The 22,218-nt window shown below is 36.1% G+C and overlaps 1 protein-coding gene across 1 annotated transcript in view; it reads left to right on the top strand.

Annotated features, from left to right (window-relative positions):
* Positions 1-21,938, top strand: part of LOC121863877 (protein UBASH3A homolog) — a 39,313-nt gene extending 17,375 nt beyond the window's left edge. The window contains exons 6-7 of the mRNA XM_042362791.1: positions 9,713-9,832; positions 19,708-21,938. Of these exons, the coding sequence (XP_042218725.1) occupies positions 9,713-9,832; positions 19,708-19,836 (249 nt within the window). The 3' untranslated portion in view covers positions 19,837-21,938. The remainder of the gene's footprint in view (positions 1-9,712; positions 9,833-19,707) is intronic.
* The last annotated feature ends 280 nt before the right edge of the window (positions 21,939-22,218 follow it).

Below are 22,218 nucleotides of genomic sequence, written 5' to 3'. Positions count from 1 at the left end.
TATATATATATATATATATATATATATATATATATATATATATATATATATATATATATATATATATATATATATATATATATATATATATATATATATATATATATATATATATATATATATATATATATATATATATATATATATATATATATATATATATATACAGTTGGTCCTCACATTACGCGGTTAATGTAACCCAGAGGGTCCCGCGGAAAGTGAGAAACGCGGAAAGTGAATACCATAACATATGGGATTAATTGAAATAGAGTCCAGGCCGATCCCCAAACTCCACTTTTTGACGACACACAACTATGTTGTAGTAAAAATTTTATCTTAACTTTATGGTGGTATGAAAAAACAAGTAATATAGAAGAGGTTAGGTTAGGAAAGATAAAGGTTAACATAGGAAAAATAAAGAATAGGTTAAAAAACGAAAAATTTTGTGGAACACTTACGGTAGTAGAAGAGATGGGTCGGCATACGGGGATGGAGGCTGGTTCCGAGGCAGAGGGCAGATTACTGGCCCTCAGGTGAATCACCATTACTAGGTGAATCATCATCACTGTCACTTACAGTTGTCAGGGCTTCCCTGACAAATCCCTCAAAGTCAACTTCACTGTCACTATCACTGGCTTGGGCTGGCTGTGGTGGGTTGCGGGTGAAGAAATCTGTTATGCTTTGCTGACGGCTGGCGTTGATGTTGTCGTGATACACCGTGATGTACGGCTCCATAGCCTGCACCAGCCGGTTATGGAAGACTTCATAGCGGTCATCGTCATTGTCGCGGGAAAGGACGGACTTAATTTTCTCTGCAAACTCCATGGCACACTTAATATCACTATGACTTAAACTGTGTTCTTCGGAGACTGACGCACCTTCTTCCTCCTCTTCACTGACGTGTTCTTCTTCCAACATCTCGTCGGCAGTCACTTCAGGATTTCTGATCACCTCCAGGATGTCGTCGTTGGTGGTCTCGGAGAAGCCTGGAACTGTAACAGTCTGCGCAGCTTCTCTGGCAAGGTCCACTGCTACTGCAACATTCTGAACCTCACCAGTCACAGATTGACTCCTCCTCTCACCTGGTATTCCATGCAACACATGTCTCCATGCGTGACGAATTGTAGCAATAGACAGCTGATCCCATGACTCCACCAAGATGTCCACAGCTTTCTTGATGTTAAATATTCTCCAGAATTGTTTGAAGAGTATTTTTTGCTGTTCTAACCGTTGTTCCTCATCTTCGTCGCTCTTGCTATCGGTGGTGGTGTCACTCAGGTCACGCAACTCTTCCCTGGTGTTGGTGTAGTCGTTCAGGAGCTGGAATTTTTTTGTTGAGAATGCAGCTTTCACATTGCAAATCAACTCCTGGTCCATGGGCTGTAATATAGACGTAGTGTTGGGAGGAAGGAAGACCACTTTTACGTTGGGGTGACGATCTAACAGTAGGGGCGAGTGTCCTGGTGCGTTGTCCAGCAGCAACAAAATATTAAATGGCACATTCTGTTGCTCACAGAATTTTTTTACATCGGGAACAAAACAGTCATCAAACCAGGAGAGGGACAGTGTAGAGAACATCCATGCCTTACGTGCTGTCAGCCAGTGGACATTTAGCTTGGTCATGTCCATGGTTTTGTAGGCGTGCGGCTTGCGGGCTGTGTGGATCACCGACAACTTGAGCTTACAGGTACCGGAGGCATTGGTGGCAAACAGGACGGTGATGCGTTCCTTCTGCATTTTCCGGCCCCGAATCCTGCTGGCATTCTTCACAATGTAGGACTTGGAAGGTAGTTTTCTCCAGAAAAGACCAGATTCATCCATGTTAAACACCTGGTCGTCGGTGTACTGTCCTTCCTCCATAATCTCACGTAAAAACGGAGGAAATTCCCGAGCCGCAGCACGATCAGCACTCGCTTCTTCACCACCAATGTTTATATTGGTGATCTTGTTCCGGATCTTAAACCTCTGTAACCACCCAGAGGAAGCAGTAAAGGGTTTGGGCTCTGAAGTTCCCATCTTTCGTGCCACTGCCATGTACAGTTCACGTGCGTAGTCCTTCACAGAGCGCGTGTCGACCGCCATGTTCCGTCGCGCCTGACGCACCAAGTACCTCACAAGTAATTTTTCTGTCTTGAGAAGCACCTGGTTGTGAAAATACTTGATCATAGAAGCACCTGTAGACTTTGTGATCTTCATGTGCTCCTTTATCTTGGCTGAATCCTTCTTTATAGTCCGGATCGTAGATTCGTTGACGCCATGCTGGCGCGCGAGATCAACTTGCCGTGTTCCTTTCTCCAAATCTTGAATAATTTGGTACTTCACCTCGTAGCTTAAGGAACGTCGTGTCCTCTTTGGCTTAGTGCCGCTGGGTCCAGGTAAGGAAAGGTTTTTCTCTGGGGGTGGTGGTCCGGCGGAAGCCATTTTACGGAACAATGGATGCGCGATAACACGGAGTGGCCTTGAGGGATGAAACTGTCGCGGCTAGGTCAAGCGTCGTCTCTCCTCCCTCCCTCCCTGCCCCGGGTGGACACGTCATAATACTTTAAGCCAATTACAGCTAGCAGCAGAGGAGGGTAGGGATGCATGGCCAATCACAGGTCTGATACGTCATATGACGTCAGTGATAACGCAACAAAGACACACTGCGCAACCTTACCGCGCCGCTTGCCCAAGCGGAGGGAGGAGGAGGAGGGAGAGGCAGGCAGGCGGGTGGCGCGTGGCGCGCAAATCTAAAAATAGCGTCGCGCCGGACACTCTCCGCGGAATGGCGTTCGCGACCGCGAAATGTGAAAATGTTAGGTTCTGGCAAGGCACCGCGGTAACGGTGAAACGCGGATTGCGGGACCGCTTAATGTGAGGACCAACTGTATATATATATATATATATATATATATATATATATATATATATATATATATATATATATATATATATATATATATATATATATATATATATATATATATATATATATATATATATATATATATATATATATATATACATACAGTGTGTGTGTGTCTTCATGGGCATGCCACAGTAAATAGGGATAATTGGCCAATTAATCCTTAAAGTGCAACTTCTGATTTTACCTTATAGAAGCAGCATTTTCTTTTTATTCCTAAAACTTAATGGAAGTTATTTTATACTTGGTCATACTTGCTCTCTTTCATTTTAGATATCATACCTTATCATCACATTACCAATTTATACCTAAATAAGTGTAATTAAGGTTGGGTTAGGTAATTAAACTCTTCATTTATAGTTTGTATTATGACTGTTTTCATGATCATATAGTATGTACCTATATGCAGTACAATCAAATTTGAAATTTGTAAATATTCCCCATTTCATAATTACTGCATCCCTGTTTATTGAGACATACATACAGTAAATGCTGGTACAGTTTACTGTACTGTATGAAAAAACGATTTGCTGATGACGTAGTTGAAATGAGTAAAAACAGGAAGTTCTGATTTTTCTTAGCTAGTGCCTCAGGGCTCTTTCCTGTCATCATCATGTCATAGATTTCTTTGCCATGTACTTTTCTTTTTTTCAAGGATACCCTATATGAGTGGAATACAGAAAGGCAAATAGCACACTTGTATTACTAGTGTTACAAGCAACAGGTCATCCTCTATTTCAAATTTGTTGAGTCAGGTTTTGCTTCATTCAGTTTTCACGGCTCATTGCACCTTCGCTGTATATTTTGATTACATTAACTTGAACACATTTTGGTATTTGTCTTTTGTTGTACCCTGAGCTCCTGTTGTTTACATTTCATGAACACTTCAGTGAAGAATTATTCTCTTTACAGTACCATACATAACATAACCTATACAGAACTGTACAGTATTTCCAGTTGACTTTTTGCCATGTGTCACTTCCATACAATCATTTAGTTTTGACGTTCAATAAGTCTTCAGAGAAATTTATCCAAATTTTTCCAATGCTGAGAACACTGCTGACCAGGAGAGAAATCTATTTTTTTCCTTTTAAAATTAGCTCTTCTGTCAGCTTTTAAGGATATTTAGTAATATTACTGTACTTTTTTCTTTCATACATTCACGTCTCAAGGAGATGTGGTTAAGGGTATTATTATTAGTCTGTGTGTGTGTGTGTACTACTTTTGTAATTTGTAAACATTTGGTCAGGATTACTGGATAGTGTAGTGTGTCAAAGGGGGACTGATCTCTAGAACTTAGTAATAACAATAGGTTTTATAGAAGTGACTTATGTCAGTTTTAGGAAATAAATTCAAAAGTCTGATTTTATTGGTAATACTGTTCGAGTAATGCTGTTGTATTAATGATATTCTTAATTCTTGGCCTTTCTCACTGGTTTTGTTTACTGTCTATTTTTGTTATATTATTCATGTGTCATAGCTTTACTTTTATGCATCTGACATTCATTAGATTATTTCAGTTATTTACTTCACTGCTTATACGTCTTGTACCACTATTCTTTATTCATCCAAATTTTTGTGTAGAATGTGTGTGAACTTCTATAGGACATTCCTTGAAGGGAGTATCCATCTGTAGTCCCAAAATTATCTTGAGAAAAGAATGAAATTGTATTAAGTTGTATTTATTAACTGTTAAGTAAAGATCTTGAGGTTATCAATTAGAAGCTAGTTTGTGTGATCCAAACTTTTGCAGTTCATTTGAGTACATTGTACAGTATAGGGACTTATAAACAGAGAAAGGTATTATTTTAATGACGTAGTGACTTGTGGCATATACTTAGTGTCTTGTGGTATATACTTAGTGACTTGTGGCTATTGAATTCTTAGTTATCATTTGGTTTTTTGATGTACAGGTATAGTTATTTCATGTTATGTTTTACAGTTTAACTGCCATTGGTTCTGTAGTGGAAGGGTTTCTCTTATGATAACTAGGAATTTGACCCTACAGGTTCCTTACGGCTGCACGGCCATGGTTGGTGAAGTTGCTAGTGGCCAATGGACAATGTTTCCACCTCCTGTTTTTCCTGTAACATATGCAGGAATCATGGAGTATGATTGGAGGGCTCTGTTGTAAATAAGAATTAGATGAGAACATAGAGGTCATCTATTATATCAAACACAGCAAAATCCTACATGATTATAATGATGTCTTAAGCTCCTGCAACATCAGCGTTACATATACTCATATTATGTGCCATTATTGCTCAGCAGCATACACTTTTATGTGCACTAGATGTCCCTAATGCAACTTTTCTTGGCCCTGTAGTTTTATATTACACTTAGTGTAAAATGGTCCATTAATTTTATTCAAATATTACTTTGGCCTTACATACTGTATAACATATATTTCTTTTAGTCCTTCACTCTTTCCTTTCCTTAGAACTTTCTCCCTCCCTGTACTTTCCTCGTGTCACTGATCAAATTATATATCTTGTTCTTACACAGCTTACACAGATATTCCCAAGCTTAAATTTTTAAGTACAGTTTGGACAGTTCAGCAATTTAAAGTTTGAAGAACACTTTTCAGTATAAGGCTAAAGGAACATTTCAGTAGAATCTCATTTTCCTGCTTTCACCAGTGTAGTTTGTATGGCTGATGCATGTGTCTGTGTTCACTATATCTCTCCAATACAATACAAGGCTCTTTTACAAAATGTGTCTCTATAGCAAAGCCTATGAATATTCTATAGAGTTGAATAACTTATGTAGACCCTCCTCCAGACACCACTAACTGTATATTTCTTAGATATAATCTCTCTCTCTCTCTCTCAAATGTTGATGTGATATATTTTTGGTAATTCTTTTTATCCATTCCTTTTCTTGTTCATATCAACTTAATATATCATCTTTTACTTTATTAAACATTTACTGTGAATCGTTGTAGTTCCTTATAGTTTACTTATGTCTCCCTCTTAAGCTCTTAAATCTCCACTTCTATATCTTGAGAAAATTGTTTTGTTTGTTTATGCTGTTCAGCCATTATCTGTCAATTTGCCGTGACTAAAAGTGGGGAAAGGGGATAATATATTCATGCTGGTCACCTGTCTATGTATTATTATAGAAACATGAAATTTTACGTCTTTTCATACTAAAAAAATAATGCTTTTGAACTAATATGTATTTAACTATAACTGTTTAATAGCCTTTAGTTTCCCACTGTAACAGTTGGTTGTAAATTTTTTAATCTTCATGAGTGTCTCTCAAAGACAACTAATGCAAGACTGAAAATGGTGTTGATCCATAGTTTATTTTAATGAATTTGGAGGACATATTGCTCACTTTAATTTTTTTTATTCTTATTTACTGGCCAGGTCATAGATACATAAAGCATAATATTGGACAAAGGTTTACAGAAATACAGTAGAATCACAGTTATCTGGCACCTAAGGGATTGAGAGGTGCCGGATAAAGAGTTTTCCTGTTAGTTGAATCTCATTCTTAGGACCCCCCAAAAATCTTAAAATGCACTGTACTACAGGCTGACCTTGCAAATTTGTGTCTCAGAAAAATTTACTTCTTCAACACTTATTCCACTGTATAAAGAAATGAAGAAAATTTAATAGAAAACTATAAAATTAAAAAAACTGAAGAGCATGGGTGTGTATGTGTGGGATGTGAACATGTGTAGAGGTGATGGGCTATAACTACATCTCCGACCCGCCACCCCAGCCGCTGTGTTTATTGTTACTTGTACATGAAATTAAACTATAAAAGTTGTCAAAAATTCATTATAATACTCTTATAGTGCTTATATATAAAGAAAATATAATATAAAACAAGAAAAATGAAGAGCATGGGTATGTGTGATAAGTGAACATGTGTGGGGGGTTATAGCCAAGGCCTTAGCTATAACTTCGTCACTGACTCGCCAGCCCAGCCGCCTCGTATATTGTTGCATGTAATGAAACTATTAAAGTTGTGGAAAAATCTTTACAATACTCTAATGTGGCTTAGAAATAAAGAAAATATAAAACTATAAAATAAAGAAAAATCTGGAGCATCAGTGTGTGGGAAATGAATGTGTGTTGAGGCGGTGGGTTACTGGGCTATAACTGTGTGGCTGCTCTCCCTCACATACACACAGCCACCGCGGCAGCCACACGTCTGTAAGTCAGTTGGATGAATGCCTGAACTGTGCCGCATCGCCCTGACTCGCCCAGGTCTGAGTGTGGAAGGAGCTAGTTTTTGGACATAAAATATGTGCTATCTATCCATTTTATTGTTTATCATAGCCATAAAAATGGCAGCTCATCCTCGTTGGGCGTGGTATGGAAACTTACGATTCTAGCCGATTCTGGAGGAATTTTTATTTTTATTATTATATTTCACTTTGGTGTCGGTTAGTTAAATCTACCGGTTGCCTGGATAACTTGGCTTCTACTGTATTATGTACAAATTTAACACCTTCATTGGTATTATTTTTGTGTGTTTTACTGTAATTCTTACATTCAAATATTTATACTATTAATATTTGTTTTAGCACAACACACAAGTGAAGTAGAAGATGCCATTATAAAGGTAGCAACACCATTTACTTCATGTCACAATAGTGGAGATTGGGGTGAGGTCTCTCTTGATAAGTAACCCTAAAAAGTTACATTTTATGAGACATGAAGAATCAAAAACATTTGTTCCTATTTGCACTAATTTTATACACAGGCCACTGGCCTTCTTTCCTCAGCATGGCTACCACTAGTTTGGGTGACCATTAGGTAAATAAGGTAAAATATGACAATATCATAGTGCAAATACTGGTGTAGATAGTGCTTGAAAAGTTTATATTACTACAGTATTCACTGGTATAATTTCAGTAGTCAACTCTGAAAACTGAGAACAAATTTTCCCACATCTTAGATAAAATGTCTACAAAATACAATATTTACAAAGTTAATTCACTGGTATACTATCCAGTACTGGATTGGGTTAATGGTTTGATCACCTTTTGAGGGAGAGATACATGTTAGTATTATTGGTCTCTTTATTCTTTTATAATGTAAATTAATAATGCAATGACGTTAAAGCAGAAAATTAATGAAATGTGAGTTTCCTTTTTTCTGCAAAGAGCATTTCATCCATCAATATAATTCTCTCAGACAGTTATCAACCACTAAACCACATATGTGTTCACTTACCATGAAATGCTGATTTTCATTCCTCACAGAGTTTTTCCCACTTAACACAGCACTTCTTTTCTCAAGACATTTGGCCTAACTTTAAACAATTTCAAAATGTAATTCCCCCCTTCTTTCCCCCTCCTGAACTAGTAGCATTGTCTTTTTCACAAAACTTCAGTGTTCAGTCATTTATGTTCATGCTAAAAGATGTAAGCAATAAATAATAAAATGAAAACAGTAGAACTGACCATGATTCTACTAGTGCAGTATATTGGGAAGTTTTGGATCAATCCTTTGTTTTCCCCAACATTTCTTGACAGAATTACAAAATACCTTTTCTTACTGTAGAAAAAGTGACTGATGTGTTTTATAACTCATTTTTTCATGTATTAGTAATCTTGTGTTAAGTTTCCATACAAAGAGCAGCCTTGAGTGGTTGTTTACATGCGGGAGCTGAGGCAACAGTGACATTCAAGTATTATTGAATAGTAACATGAATCAGACTAACTTAATGTAACCTAACAAAAAAAAAAGATTTGGTTAGATTAAAATTATTCTTACCATTTTCTACTGATGGTTTATTGTTGTAGCTTAACAGCCACCTCATATAGTATTAACAATTCATTCATCACTGCTTTTCCTGTGTACATGTAATGTGATATTACGTTTAAATTTGTATTATTTAATGTGCTACTTTTTTTCTCCATTAAGGAACAGGGCTTCGTAATGATTTTTTTTATTTTTGGGGAAAACATGAAATAATCAGCTGTTTGAATTTAAAGTCCATTAATCATATCCTAATCATCATATACTGCATTACAAATGGTAGCAGTAGTACTTTGGGTCCTTAATTATAAGTAAGAATCTTAATATTTCAGCAGTATCAACACTTAATGATAACGTGTCTCAAAAAAGTTACCACACCACCAATCAAGAGTAAGGAAGCAAAATAGATTATTCTTTAAAATTCTCGCAGTCAGCATTATAAACTTAGCATCTGTACCTGTGATGAGATATTAAACTAGCACTTCACTACCATGGATGCAAAGCTCTTGTACATTCCTCACACACAGCTTGCCATGTGTTGCTTATCATACATAAAATCTTGTCCTAAGTTAATATTTGTTGTGTTAGCAGTTGACATATGATGGATTCATGTAAGATCATCAATAGTGTAACATTATCATGACACTAATTTTTTCTTTTATACTGTACTGAACTGTATTTCTAAAATTAATTGTACTTCAAAATTACACACACACACACACAGAATCGTTACAATAGCTCTCTTCTTCTTCCTCCTTTCTCCTCTCTTGCTCCCATCCTCCTTCATTCTTCTGGATTATAATTTTCACATTGCATAAATCATACTAAGGATGCTTTTGGGATTGTTATGAAGTGGATGTTATATATTTCTTCCTCAATTTATAGTACTCTCTACATTTGTGTATCTGATCTACCGTGGGAAATTTTAGGAACTGCATTTACTGAAGTGAAATAAAAATAATAAACATGGAAGTACAATATTTTTATAAGAACTTTTAATATGAATTATAAGGAAATAAAAAGGCATGTTTCAGAAATTTTAGGCCCTGGAGGATGATGAGTGTATAACATCCTCTTGTGATCACAGATCCCGTATTGCTCCACAAGTGCCGTATTGGAATGGCCCTCAGGTCACTGGTCTCTTGTACAGCCAGTCCTGCCTGTCTCCAATACTGGACAAGCTCATTATGACTGGAGGATCCTCTTGTATTGATGGGAAACTCGAAGGTTCAGAATCTTCATTGCTTAAAAGATTTCCTGTGGCTGATGTAGCGTGTATGGCCAGTTGTGGCTATCATTGCTTTTATAAATTTTGATTAATTTCTGTGAGTGATAGACTGGATATCAATCAGCACTGTGATTGTTATGTTTTCTAGCAATACATCATAAAATTTTACATTAACTATTAATTATCTATATACACTGTATTGTTCAGTATATCACTGTAATATCACTAATAAACAGCAAAACATCACATCTAATCCAAATGTTTTCATACTTATTAAGTTGAGCTGTTGCCAAAGATAATTTTCAACAGCTTCAGTGATATGAGTTTGTAATTACGGTAAGACTCCCCTAAGTCAGACTATGGGGCTCAAGTTAGTCCGACTTATACGAAAGTCCAACTTATGTGGGACACCCCCCCCCTCCCCCCCCGGAAATTTTGACCACCATTTTGCTGAAAAAAATCACATCTAAAAACAAAATTAAAGTTACACCATACTTATTTACAGTGTACTACTTACATTGTAGCAGATGAATTTTGAGATTATTGAAGCAGGTGAATCTTGAGTTGGATGACAAAGGGGGGCCTTTTAAACTTACTTTTCTGTAGTTTCATTTCTACTATTTAGTTTCACTTATACTTACCTCTACATTTACACTTAAAACTAGCATTTATTTCTTGGTTTAATTACTGTCAAATTCAAGGATGTGAGGTGGCAGATCGGAAGTTACCACCAATTCTGACTCTGAGGTGTAGGGTGAGTGATGGCAGACACACAGACCCTAGTCTGACTAATGGGGGTTTCCGACCAATGGAAGTCCGACTTAGGAGGATCTTACTGGAGTCTTTACTGCTTCCTTAGCATCTTGTAATTTTTCTGTTTTCCGATGTTGTATGACGGCTGTTGTGAATTTGTTCAATTCTCTTATTTTTCTTCGTCTTTGTGAATAAGGAAAGTTGATCAACTATTCCCAGTGTTGGAAACAAAATCACTGTCCATATTCTTGTACTGTATACAGTGCAGTTTGGGTTTATGTCTCTGCTGCAGCGAGAGTGACCACGTTCATCACTCTAGTCTTTATCAACACACCAAAACATAGGGAGTTGAAATATCATTAATAGTCACTACCAAACCAAATGTAAGTCTGATATGATGTTTTGTTATTTGTAGTTAAGAAGCTACAGATTACCATCTTTATGATGTATAATTGCTAGTGAAAAACATTGAATTTAATGATCGTTTACCGAGTGCTAAGTCTGGCTCTGTGGTAGTAGTTTTTATTAATTTGTCTGCCTGGTTGTCATTATTGACTACTTGGTTGCTGGTACAAACTAAAGTTAGTGGCTGATTTTTAAAGAGTTGAGGTTGGCTGCCTGATTGTTGACAAGTAGCAAAATTAATTTCCAAATTAGTATTGAGAAACCAAATTAATTGCATGGTCATTGGCAATATTTAATTCATACCTTATCATTTAACCAAATTTTACATTGGATGTTATGAATGAGCCTGAAATTAGATTTTTATTTTATTTTATGGGAATGTATATACAGTCGGCCCTTAACATACGCGGGGGTTACATAACAGAGATACCCGTGGATGTTAAAAATCGCTCTTTACCTTTAAAAACACATTTACATGTCATATTTACCGTATATACCTGTGTGTAGTTCGAGTTTTTAAGACCAAATTATTTGGCAAAAAATTGGGGGTCGACCTCTAAACGGGTAATAGTTTCGTTAGGTTGAAAAATATTTACCAATAACTACCAGTAAACAATGGAAATGACACACCAACACACCACCAGCTGTGAGTGTCGGTACAGTTGCTAGGGCAGAACTCTTGCGTCATCATAGCAAGCCCAAAGTAGCCAAATGCATGGTATGGTAGCACAGGACGATGTAAAACATAAAGTACACCTAGACCCCGACTTACGACGGGGTTAGGGACCCAAATCCAGGTCGTAAGTCCGACATAGATAAAAAAAAAAAAAAAAAAAAAAAATTAATAAAAAAATCTGCAATGAAATGCCAGTACATTAAAAAAGTAATGAATAATTACGAATGGATGCAGTGTTGAGCACTGCAACTAATGTGTAGTCAGCTGAATGCATAAATTTACATTCTAGTTATAGGAGCTACATTAACAGGAAGCATTTGGTGAAAAATTTTAAATTTTTTTTTTTTTTTTTTTTTTTTTTTTTATCTATATCTGAGGCGGTCGTAAGTCCCGACGGTCGTAAGTCCACGTAGTCGTAAGTCGGGGTCTAGGTGTATTCATTTATTAAAGTGTATTTATAGATACTGAACATAAATTTTTGTTCATTACATTTGAAACATCAATCTTTGTTAATTAAATTTGAAACAAAAGAAAACTACGATACCATATTTTCATTAAAATATTACATCACAAGTATATTTTACCTTAACTGTGACTGAATGAATATATTCTCGGAAATAAATATGGAAATGTAATATTTTTGCTGGAATGACGTACATATTACAGTGGAAAGTGGGATAAAATCATGACGAAAACAATGACTTTCGCTTTCTTTCGTTATGCAAAAGATTTTACCGTAATCGCTTTTCGAATGGTTTTCAGTTAAAAAACTGTTGTACTCGTACTGTATTATAATAATATTCTATCCTATCATTAGCCTTATAATCCCACAACTGAAAACCATTCGAAAAGCGATTATGGTAACATCTTTTGAACGAAAGAAAGAGAAAGTCATTGCTTTCGTCACAATTTTATCCCACTTTCCACTGTAATACGTACATCATTTCAGCAAAAATATTACATTTCCATGTTCTCAGAAATATATGGTAGTTTTGTTGAAACGTAATGTACAGTATTTAACATTAAAATGCAAAAATAGCTATAAAAACAATTAATACACCCGTAATGTACTGGCTGGCATCTCCACTCGTCCCTGCTCCCGCCAGTCACCTCCTCCCCGCTCTATCCCTCCGCCTCGTCCACATCGTCACTAATGTTGTATTACAATAATATTCTATCCTAATTCACTTGAATAAATACTACGATACCATATTTCTGAATATTTTCATTAAAATCCATCAAAATCATTTTCCTTGTCATCGTCTTCAACACCAAACAGCTCCTCCCAGTCTTCTCCTTGAACAGGGCTAGAGGGTACGTGTTTTTCGAATCATTTTCAGTTAAAAAAATGTTACATCACATGTATATTTTACCTAAACTGCACCCGAATGAATATATTCTCAGAAATAAATAGTAGTTTTGCTGAAACGCAATGTATTTCAATGTAAAATAGGATAAAATGCATGACGAAAACAAAAGACTTTACCTAACCTTCCGATGTTCAAGAGATGTTACTCGTTTTTATAATAGTTTTCGGTTAAAATACTGTTATGCTAGTGATATTTATTCTATTCATACTGTGCTTGATATAATACTTTCACGGAAATGTAATATTTTTGCAACTACAATGCTGATGTCAACACAAGCGTGGTTACAGCGAGACTGACTGAGTGAGGGAGAGCTATGCGTGTGTGTGTGAGGTTGCGGGAGCGGGCGGTGTCCTGTGTTCGGTGCCGTGCACGGGTTGAATGGTGCGCGATTTGAATGTACTTCAATTACTTCAATGTACAGAATATTCCTCCGGCGGGGCAATTTGCGTATTTGCAAATCCGTGTATGCTAAACCCGCGTATGTTAAGGGCCGACTGTAAAGGTATATATTTACACACACAAAAATTACTTTTTATTTATTTTTTAATCACCATCATACTATTGGAGAGATCACTGAACTACAGCAGCTTACCATCAAAAACACTGAATAATTATCGTAGAAAAAACTAGGAATGTTTGCCGCTTTATTCATTTATTCTTTTCAACATTAGATTCAATATGTGGTTGTTTAGTTATAACTTGTATTTCTTATTTAGCGCAAGTGTATGTAACTACTATTGAGTCTGCTTATATGTATTTTGTACTCCTGAGAATATAAGTTTTTTGTGCTTGTCAAGTACATTATTGTAGCTTTGTTATTAAGATATAATTACGGGATGAATTATCTCTGTAGGAAATATTACAACCACCATTACCACATGTACTTATTTTGTATAAAGGCAATTGTAGTATTTGGAGGGAATTGTCTAATTATTTGTGCCACAATAGCACATAAATGTCGTTTCTTTCTGTATTACTGTAGTAAGAAAAACAAACGGCAAGTGAAGGAAGGAACCTGTGTTTGGCCATGATTCCAGCCACCCTGCATCATAGTGGGATGAATCTTGCATGAATTCAAAAGAAAAAGTTACATTTGTTTAACTGTCATACAGTATTTTCATTTTACTTTCACACCAGTTGTACACGATACAATACAGTACATATTAGTCCAGTTTTCCACATACAGTATCTACTGTACGGTGCATGCCCATAATGACTAAAATACATGTTCTGGTAGGTACAGGTACTGTAATCTTTAAGTAATATTCATTCATTCTGCATGAAATACAATACCAATTGGCCCAACACACAGGAATATGAACACAATTTATCTACCAAGGATATGAAACTTTTTTCTTAAGAATCTTATATTAATTAATCCTCTTAATTCATTTATTTTGTACTGAACTTATAGCTGACGATGTTTGATTATTTTTCTTCTCATTTGCCCATCACCAGGACTGTCATTGATAATTATATATGCAATACTAGAGGATATTTCACTACCATGCCCTGTAGGAACAAGGCTGCACTTAAATATGGTCTAGTTCACAGAGACTAATAATGTACAGTACACGGCACTTCATAACTCTGATAGTTCCTCTTATCTATTGATTCTGTTCTTAGCCAAATTTTTTAGTCATATTAATTAAAGTTGCATCAGCAGTTATTACTTAATTACTGTACCTGGCAGGACATAGTCACCTCTATGTTTATGCTCTTACTGACCATCTTTGCATCATTAGTAATTACAATGTAACATTTGTTTAATTTATGGATATCACTTGAAATCTGACTGTGTTTGTGTGAGTGTGCGTTCGCGCGTGTGTGTGTGTGCATGCGTGTTTAAAAGAATCTGTACAGTACTAGGAGAAAGTTAGTCATAAATGTGATTCAAAAGTATAGTGATAAAAATTAATTGAGAAGGACGACAACGTTAAATAAATATAAGCTTGAATGGAGATAAAAAAGAGGAAGTGAAGTGTCTTAGATATTTTTGAGTGGATGTGATGACCTGAGTAAGGGTAAAGGAGAGGAAGAAACCAATACCTGTAGTGGCATTAAGAGACGTATGGAGAGAGAAATGTGTCAGGGGAAGCAGAGATAAAGAGGCATTGGTGAGCTGACCTTACTGTACTAGGGGGGTGTAAAGCATGGACTCTGGATACATGAGGAAGAAGCAGGTTACAAGTGACAAAAATAACTTGTTTGGGAGTAACAAGTTGGATGAATAAGATGCTAGGAATAAGAAAAACTAAAATTAGATGGATAAGTTGACAGAGTGATGACCAGGGTGTGCTCGGGATGTATGGACAAGCAAAATAGAATGGGAAGCAAGAGATTGGTAAAACATTTGTATAATTCAGAGGTGGATGATAGGAGGTGATGGAAGGATGGGGTGAAGGAAATATTGTACAGTACTAGAAGTTAAGGAGATGTACATCTAGGAGGCAGCAGAGAGCAGTACATGAGATGGCACAACAGTTAGAGTGAATGGATGAAGTTGAGTGAAGGGAGGGACTATTTTTGCTCTTGATTTCAGCCACCCTACTAAATAGTGGGAAGAACTTATGTGAGTGAAAGAGTATATATTCCCAGATTATGTATGTCCGACTTATGAACATCTGCTGATATGAGTGAGATTCCATGAAGTTAAACTTTAAATTTTGATTTTTTTTTATAGGGATTAGCCCACCCAGGTACATTAGACAACACATGCTTCCAATATCTTTCTAGGCAGTAGTACCTCCCAGTTTGATAGCTGCCTACTACCTTTACCTCACGACTTATTTTTACTTTCTTTTACTGTGTTTTGTCGTTCATTTCCTCTTTAATTAAGTGATTTTGGATGTATATAAGGACTCAAGCTATGATATAATGGGATTTTAAACAATGTTCTGTAAATATAGTATGCACATAGGGTATGTATCTAATCAGTCCATATAGCACGCGGACTTCCATCTACAAACAATACCTCACTAGCCAGGAATTAAACCGTAGACCTCTGCGTGTAAACAGGGACCGCTACCACCATGCCACAAGGACAACAAAAGCAATCCTAGACTTTATTTCACACAAAGCCTGTTCATTCATCTTTTTTAAGCAATGTGAACCTCCATCGGGGATTGTCCGTTCCAACTATGTGCTTAAAAAAGATGAATGAACAGGCTTTGTGTGAAATAAAGTCTAGGATTGCTTTTGTTGTCCTTGTGGCATGGTGGTAGCGGTCCCTGTTTACACGCAGAGGTCTACGGTTTAATTCCTGGCTAGTGAGGTATTGTTTGTATAGGGTATGTGTTTCAACTTAAGTGCATTTCCTACTTATCGTCTTAAGAACGTCCATAAAAGCAGAACTCGTACATAACCCGGGGACTGCCAACACAACAACCTCACCCTGAGTTAACGAGCTGCATGACCCAGTGTCAAGGAATAGTCCGAGAAAACCGGACAACTCTCGCCAACAGCACTGGCTAACCATTATCCCGGAACACGATCCGCAAATCGATTAACATCCAGGTTCCCAATTACTGCTGGGTAGACCGAGGCAAATGGCGTAAAGAAACTTGCCCATAGTTTCACCCTGCCCGGGGATCGCACCCGGGTCCGCTCGCTTGTGAGGTGAGCATGCTGACCATTACAACACACACACAAAAAAAAAGGACAACAAAAGCAATCCTAGGTAGTGATCCCTGTTCACGCACAAAGGTCCAGGGTTCGATTCCCAATAGTGAGGTATTGTTTGTATATGGAAGTCTGCGTGCTATATGGACTGATGAGATATACATATAAAGTACTGTATATATACATGTGGTGACCTGTGGTGTAATGGTCAGCTTTCTCACCTCACAAGCGAGCAGACCCCGGTGAGATCCCCGGGCAGGGTGAAACTATGGGCAAGTTTCCTTACGCCATTTTCCTCAGTCTACCCAGCAGTAATTGGGAACCTGGATGTTAATCAATTTGTGAATCGTGTTCTGGGGTAATGGTTAGCCAGTGCAGTTGGCCAGTTGTCCGGTCTTCTCGGACTATTCCTTGACACTGGGTCATGCAGCTCGTTAACTCAGGGTGATGTTGTTGGGTTGGCAACAGCTACTACACCTTAAGCAAATTCATGCCTAGGTGGCCCTTGGGCATCCATTATTATTATTATTATTATTATTATTATTATTATTATTATTATTATTATTTTTATTATTATTATTATTATTATTATTATTATTATTATTTTATTATTATTATTATTATTATTATTATTATTATTATAATGTATTAAATTTCTCGGAATACTTGATTTTAACTTGATTTGATTTGCATAGTTTATATTAGGTGAACAAAATTCATTCAGAACATCAATATGATAGATCTCGTTCACTAATAAGTAATACGTAGTTTTATACATAGTAGTACTGGAACCTGATGCATGACCATTAAATTTGTTCTATTTGTGTTTTGTTGTTTTTCATGGAATGACCTGTGAGAGAACTGATACATGTCAACTGTGTTAGGAAAGTATTTGTACTTGAGATAGTTTGGTCGTTGTAAACATTTGGTGCTTTATGGAAAGTGTCTGATAACTTACATTTTCATACAATTGTAGTCTTGGGTCATTATTAAGTTATCAGTGCCACTTTATTATTTAAAATTTCACCCTCCTTTTTAGAAAAACATATTTGCTGAAGTCATAAAGATTCACTTATAATAATTAGAGAGGAAGGAAAAATTATATTGTATACTGTAAAAATTTCAATCTTAAGTTCATTGCCACAGCAACAATTACATTGCTGATGAACTTGAATCAGTATTTACAGTAGCGAAATTTTATTTAATTTGAAGCTGCAGTGCATTGTATACAGGTAGTACTGTACAGTACAGTATGTACTGTACAGTACATATGGTGTCAAGTACTGTACCTGTACAGTACTATAATTAATGCTTTATTAGTCCATTATATATACAGTATTTACACATGTTTAGTAATTTTACGATGTTATTTTCTCAATATAAGTCCTTTACCAAATAATGAATGGTTATACAGCACTTTCTCAATTATTGCTTTTCTGACATACAAAATGTTACTCTTACAAGAACCAAACTTGTGAGGGTTTATTGTCCTCTCCATGTTTTCATGTACAAGTCTTGAGGGTTGCCACAACTTTGTTCTTTAAAGGTATTGTGAATTTCTGAAGGATAAAGTAGTACTATTGAAATGAATAACGACCAAAATTTGTTATTCTCACCCAGACATAAATTGTGATGAGGTATAGGACAGTGGGTATTAGCTTTATTTCTTAAATACTGTACATGTTGGAAATGGAATGGAATGATTGACACAGATGAATGTTAGAGGGCCATGAAAAGATACATACATACATACATATATTTTGGCATTTTATAAAGTGGCAATATATGTCACTGTTATTGTGTTGACATTAAAATTTGCATGTACCCTTGTATAATAGTACTGTTCCCGGTGTGTTGTTCACTTTAACTGGCTGTTTACTACAGATCAAGGTCATGTGCATATTGTACTTTATTGTGGTGTTCTGATATGACCTGCCTGCTTGTATAATGTTGCAAAATAGCATATGTGTTTGTTAACCACAATTTATCCTTCATCGTTTGGTCTTAAACTTTGAAGAAAATTTAATTAGAAATACAGTTACTGTATATATTATTCTTTATTAACATTTTGAACTTGACATAAATTTCCTGCATAACTAATACAGAAAACTCTCATTTAACCAGTAAATATATAGTATTGTACAGTACTGTATATAAAACTAGCAGTCGTGTGTGGAGAATTTTAGGTGTTGCTACAAGCGAACTTAACCACACCTCTAATTTCTTATGTGTATCAGTGCTAGATTAACTCTCTTTTCAGTTTTTGCAAAGATTTTAATGGAAAATATCAGTGTAAGAATTTAAAGTTTATTACAGAATTATAGTAAAAAAAAACATAGCGAGTTACAGTACATTTTACAGCTGTAATTACAGTATATATGTAGCTCTGTATTTACTTGAATAAATGACTTCACAAGCAATGAATAAAGCAGGAAGTTATATGTAAAATAATGTTATCATGTGTCTCTAGTTAATTGACATTTTAGTTTTGAGCCACTTGTACTTTTGTTTGTAATATTAAAGATTGTTTTTTTAATAATCTAGTATAATACTAAAGCATTCATATAAATGAATGCGCTTCTTTCTTTACAATTTGTAGCATGGTGGCTAGTTTGGCTCTCCTCTGTTCACTGGTTTTCCATTCTGGATCTTGTGTGTTTTGTTTCGTGCATTTTCACTATTTAGTTGGAATGCTTAACATTACAGTATATTTTAAAGAGAATTTTGTATGTATATTGTGTATTGTAAATAAGCAATATCCAGACAAAATATATCTATGGCTCTGTAGCTTGGAGATGTTATCTTCTTTGCCACGGACCATAATAATGTTTTTCATAATGATGTGTTATTCTTGACTCATTAATGAAGACATTCTTATCTTCAAATTTATCCTTCCATTCCCTTTCTGTATTGTTGTAACTGATACTAAAGAGCTAGCATCTTACTGTATATATGTCACCAGTAATAACATTCACTTTTCTAAGCTAATAATCTTTTACCAGTTAACTTCAACCTTAACCTCCCAACAGATCCCCTACTGCTCATTTGCTTTTGCTGCTCAGGACACTAAGGGCAGCTGGTCCTTGGAGGAGCCACCAATCCCACCTGCTACCCACTCAGCTAATATGCGATATGATTGGAGGATCCTCGTTTCATAGCTGTCTCCGTCCCTACCTCCCCAGTGTATAGTGTGATGTGACAAGTAATAGACCTTTGTCTCTGTGTTTTGGGGATTCATGTGCTGTTGGGTGCATGGAATACAGTTCTGTAGATATATGAAGATGGAATTACCATAATTGTAAATTTAAAATGTTGATATGGCTTAAGATTGCTTAAAGTATCATATGATAAGTATAGGAAAGTATTCATCACAATTTAGAATGGAAATATTCCATGTATGTAGGCCTCTGGTAGCAGATAATAATAGACAACATTTGTCAAGTAATATATTTTGGACTTGATGATATGTGATGACATTTGTATAACAAACCATTAAAGAAAAAGAAGAAATGTGTAAATTGCCATCCAAAGACCAAGTTACTAGTTCTATACTTAGGTATTATTAGAATACATTTTGTAATATAAGTACAGCATCTTGACTGATATGGTTCTTGTTTACAGCTATTTTCTTTATTAGAAGAATGTATTTTATAGATATTTGCACTCAGAAATGGTTATAGATCGTGAAATTCCATTTTATGACTGAGACCAGACTGGGGGATCTCTTATTAACCCAGCCATGTTTGTGGGGTCACAATTCAGACACCCTTACAACAATAGCAGTGATGAATTAATAAGAATTTTAGCCTTACTCACTGCCTATAACCAGAACCCAAGGGGGTGTTTTAGAGATAGGAGTCAAAGTTGAGTTACACCTATCAGCCGCATTATAGACGACTTGTCAAAAACACTTTGGAAAACTGTTTCACTTTCAGGAAATCTTAGTGACTGTGTGGCCTAGACTGTAAGTAACTCTTGACAAATGCTAAGGTAAGAAATGACACATATATTCCTTGTTGAAGCTGGTTGATCCACTGCTCATAATTCTTTGCAGGATTGTTGCAGGGATGCACACTGCTTACCATATATGGTAATAGGAGGAGAGAGTGGTTCATATATTCTAATTAATCCCCAACTGATCTTGTTGGGGCTGATCTTGACTCTAACCCCCACACCTTAGTTGGCTGAGTAACTCTGGCTCCCGAAGACAGCTGTTATAGTTATAAAACATCTCGACAAAACAGCCATAGGTAATTAACATTATTTTATATTTATGTCGAGGGTGACCCAGTATCAAAACATCAGAATTCTAACTTTGACTCTGCAGGGTTAAATATAAATGTTGTGCTTCTGTATTCACTTACATTTTGAAAATGTATTATTTTTAATGAACAAGCAAGTTGAATTCAATTTCCTAATAGATAAGATGCCTTTTTGTGGGAGTGATTCTTTCTCACTGATGCCAAATTCACAATGCAATTACTTGTTATCTGGGATGTAAACTCTGTAATCCCACTATCCTTCAGAGTATAATCTTCATATTTTTTCGCTATGTCTTTGCTTCCCTTTGATTTTATCTTACTCTGCCTTTTCTTGTTTCATTTCTTCAAATATCTCCTTTATTTTCATCAGAGAAGAAGCCCTGTATTTTTCACACATTTCCTATATCATAGTGTAAGGTTGGGCAATTTCTTTACTAATTAAACACCCAAACCAATATCCAGAATTTCTCTCGTAAATGTTTCGAGCTGTGTTGGTGGGTCTCCATACCTGAAGGTCAGCAGCTGAAATGTTCGAACAAGATCCAACATGCATCACTCTGCTCTGACTACTATAGGTGACATAGTTATAAGTTATGCACCATGTCCGTGTGAGTTGTCTGGGGATGAAAGTCATGTGGGGTAAATCTCACAATGCCACAAGGGGGGGGGGGGGGTTGTCCAGGGGGTATCCAGGGGGTAAAAGTCACTGGGAATAATTGTCACAGGGGGTGGAGTTGCCAAGGGGGTAAAGGTCACTGTGTAGTTGTCTGTTGGGAGAAAGGGAGTTAACCTAATATTAGATTATCTTATAACGTTGTAGCTAAAGAAAAATACAGTAATAGTGATAAATAACAGCACAGAAGTTTGTGAGTTACAGCCATTAAATTGCACAGAGACAGCGGCAGCCAGGTCAGCTGGTTGTACAGTGTGCAGTAATTTTGTATTGATATTATGTATAAGGTGTACAGTATTAATTTGTTAATGAAGAAAAACATAAGTCTACATGTTTATTTTTCAAGGTCATTCATATTTTTGTGTATGTATTTCACTATATAATTTCACTATCCAATACTGGTTATAAGGAAAATTCTTTTATATGGAATTAATTCGATCCCAAGCCACTTAGTAAAAACAGGATTTTACTGTAATGATCTTCATTTCCTTTGCATCTTAATTAATAATTCTGGTTTGGGTATACAGTACCATACAGGAGGTCCCTGCTTGCCATCATACATTGTATTCCGGGAAAGTGTGACTTTAAATAAAATACAATAGAAC

The sequence above is a fragment of the Homarus americanus genome, unplaced genomic scaffold (assembly GCF_018991925.1).
Source record: "Homarus americanus isolate GMGI-L3 unplaced genomic scaffold, GMGI_Hamer_2.0 scaffold48354, whole genome shotgun sequence".
Lineage (NCBI taxonomy): Eukaryota > Metazoa > Arthropoda > Malacostraca > Decapoda > Nephropidae > Homarus > Homarus americanus.
Note: the sequence above shows the minus strand (reverse complement) of the source record. Positions and strands in the feature narration are given on the sequence as shown.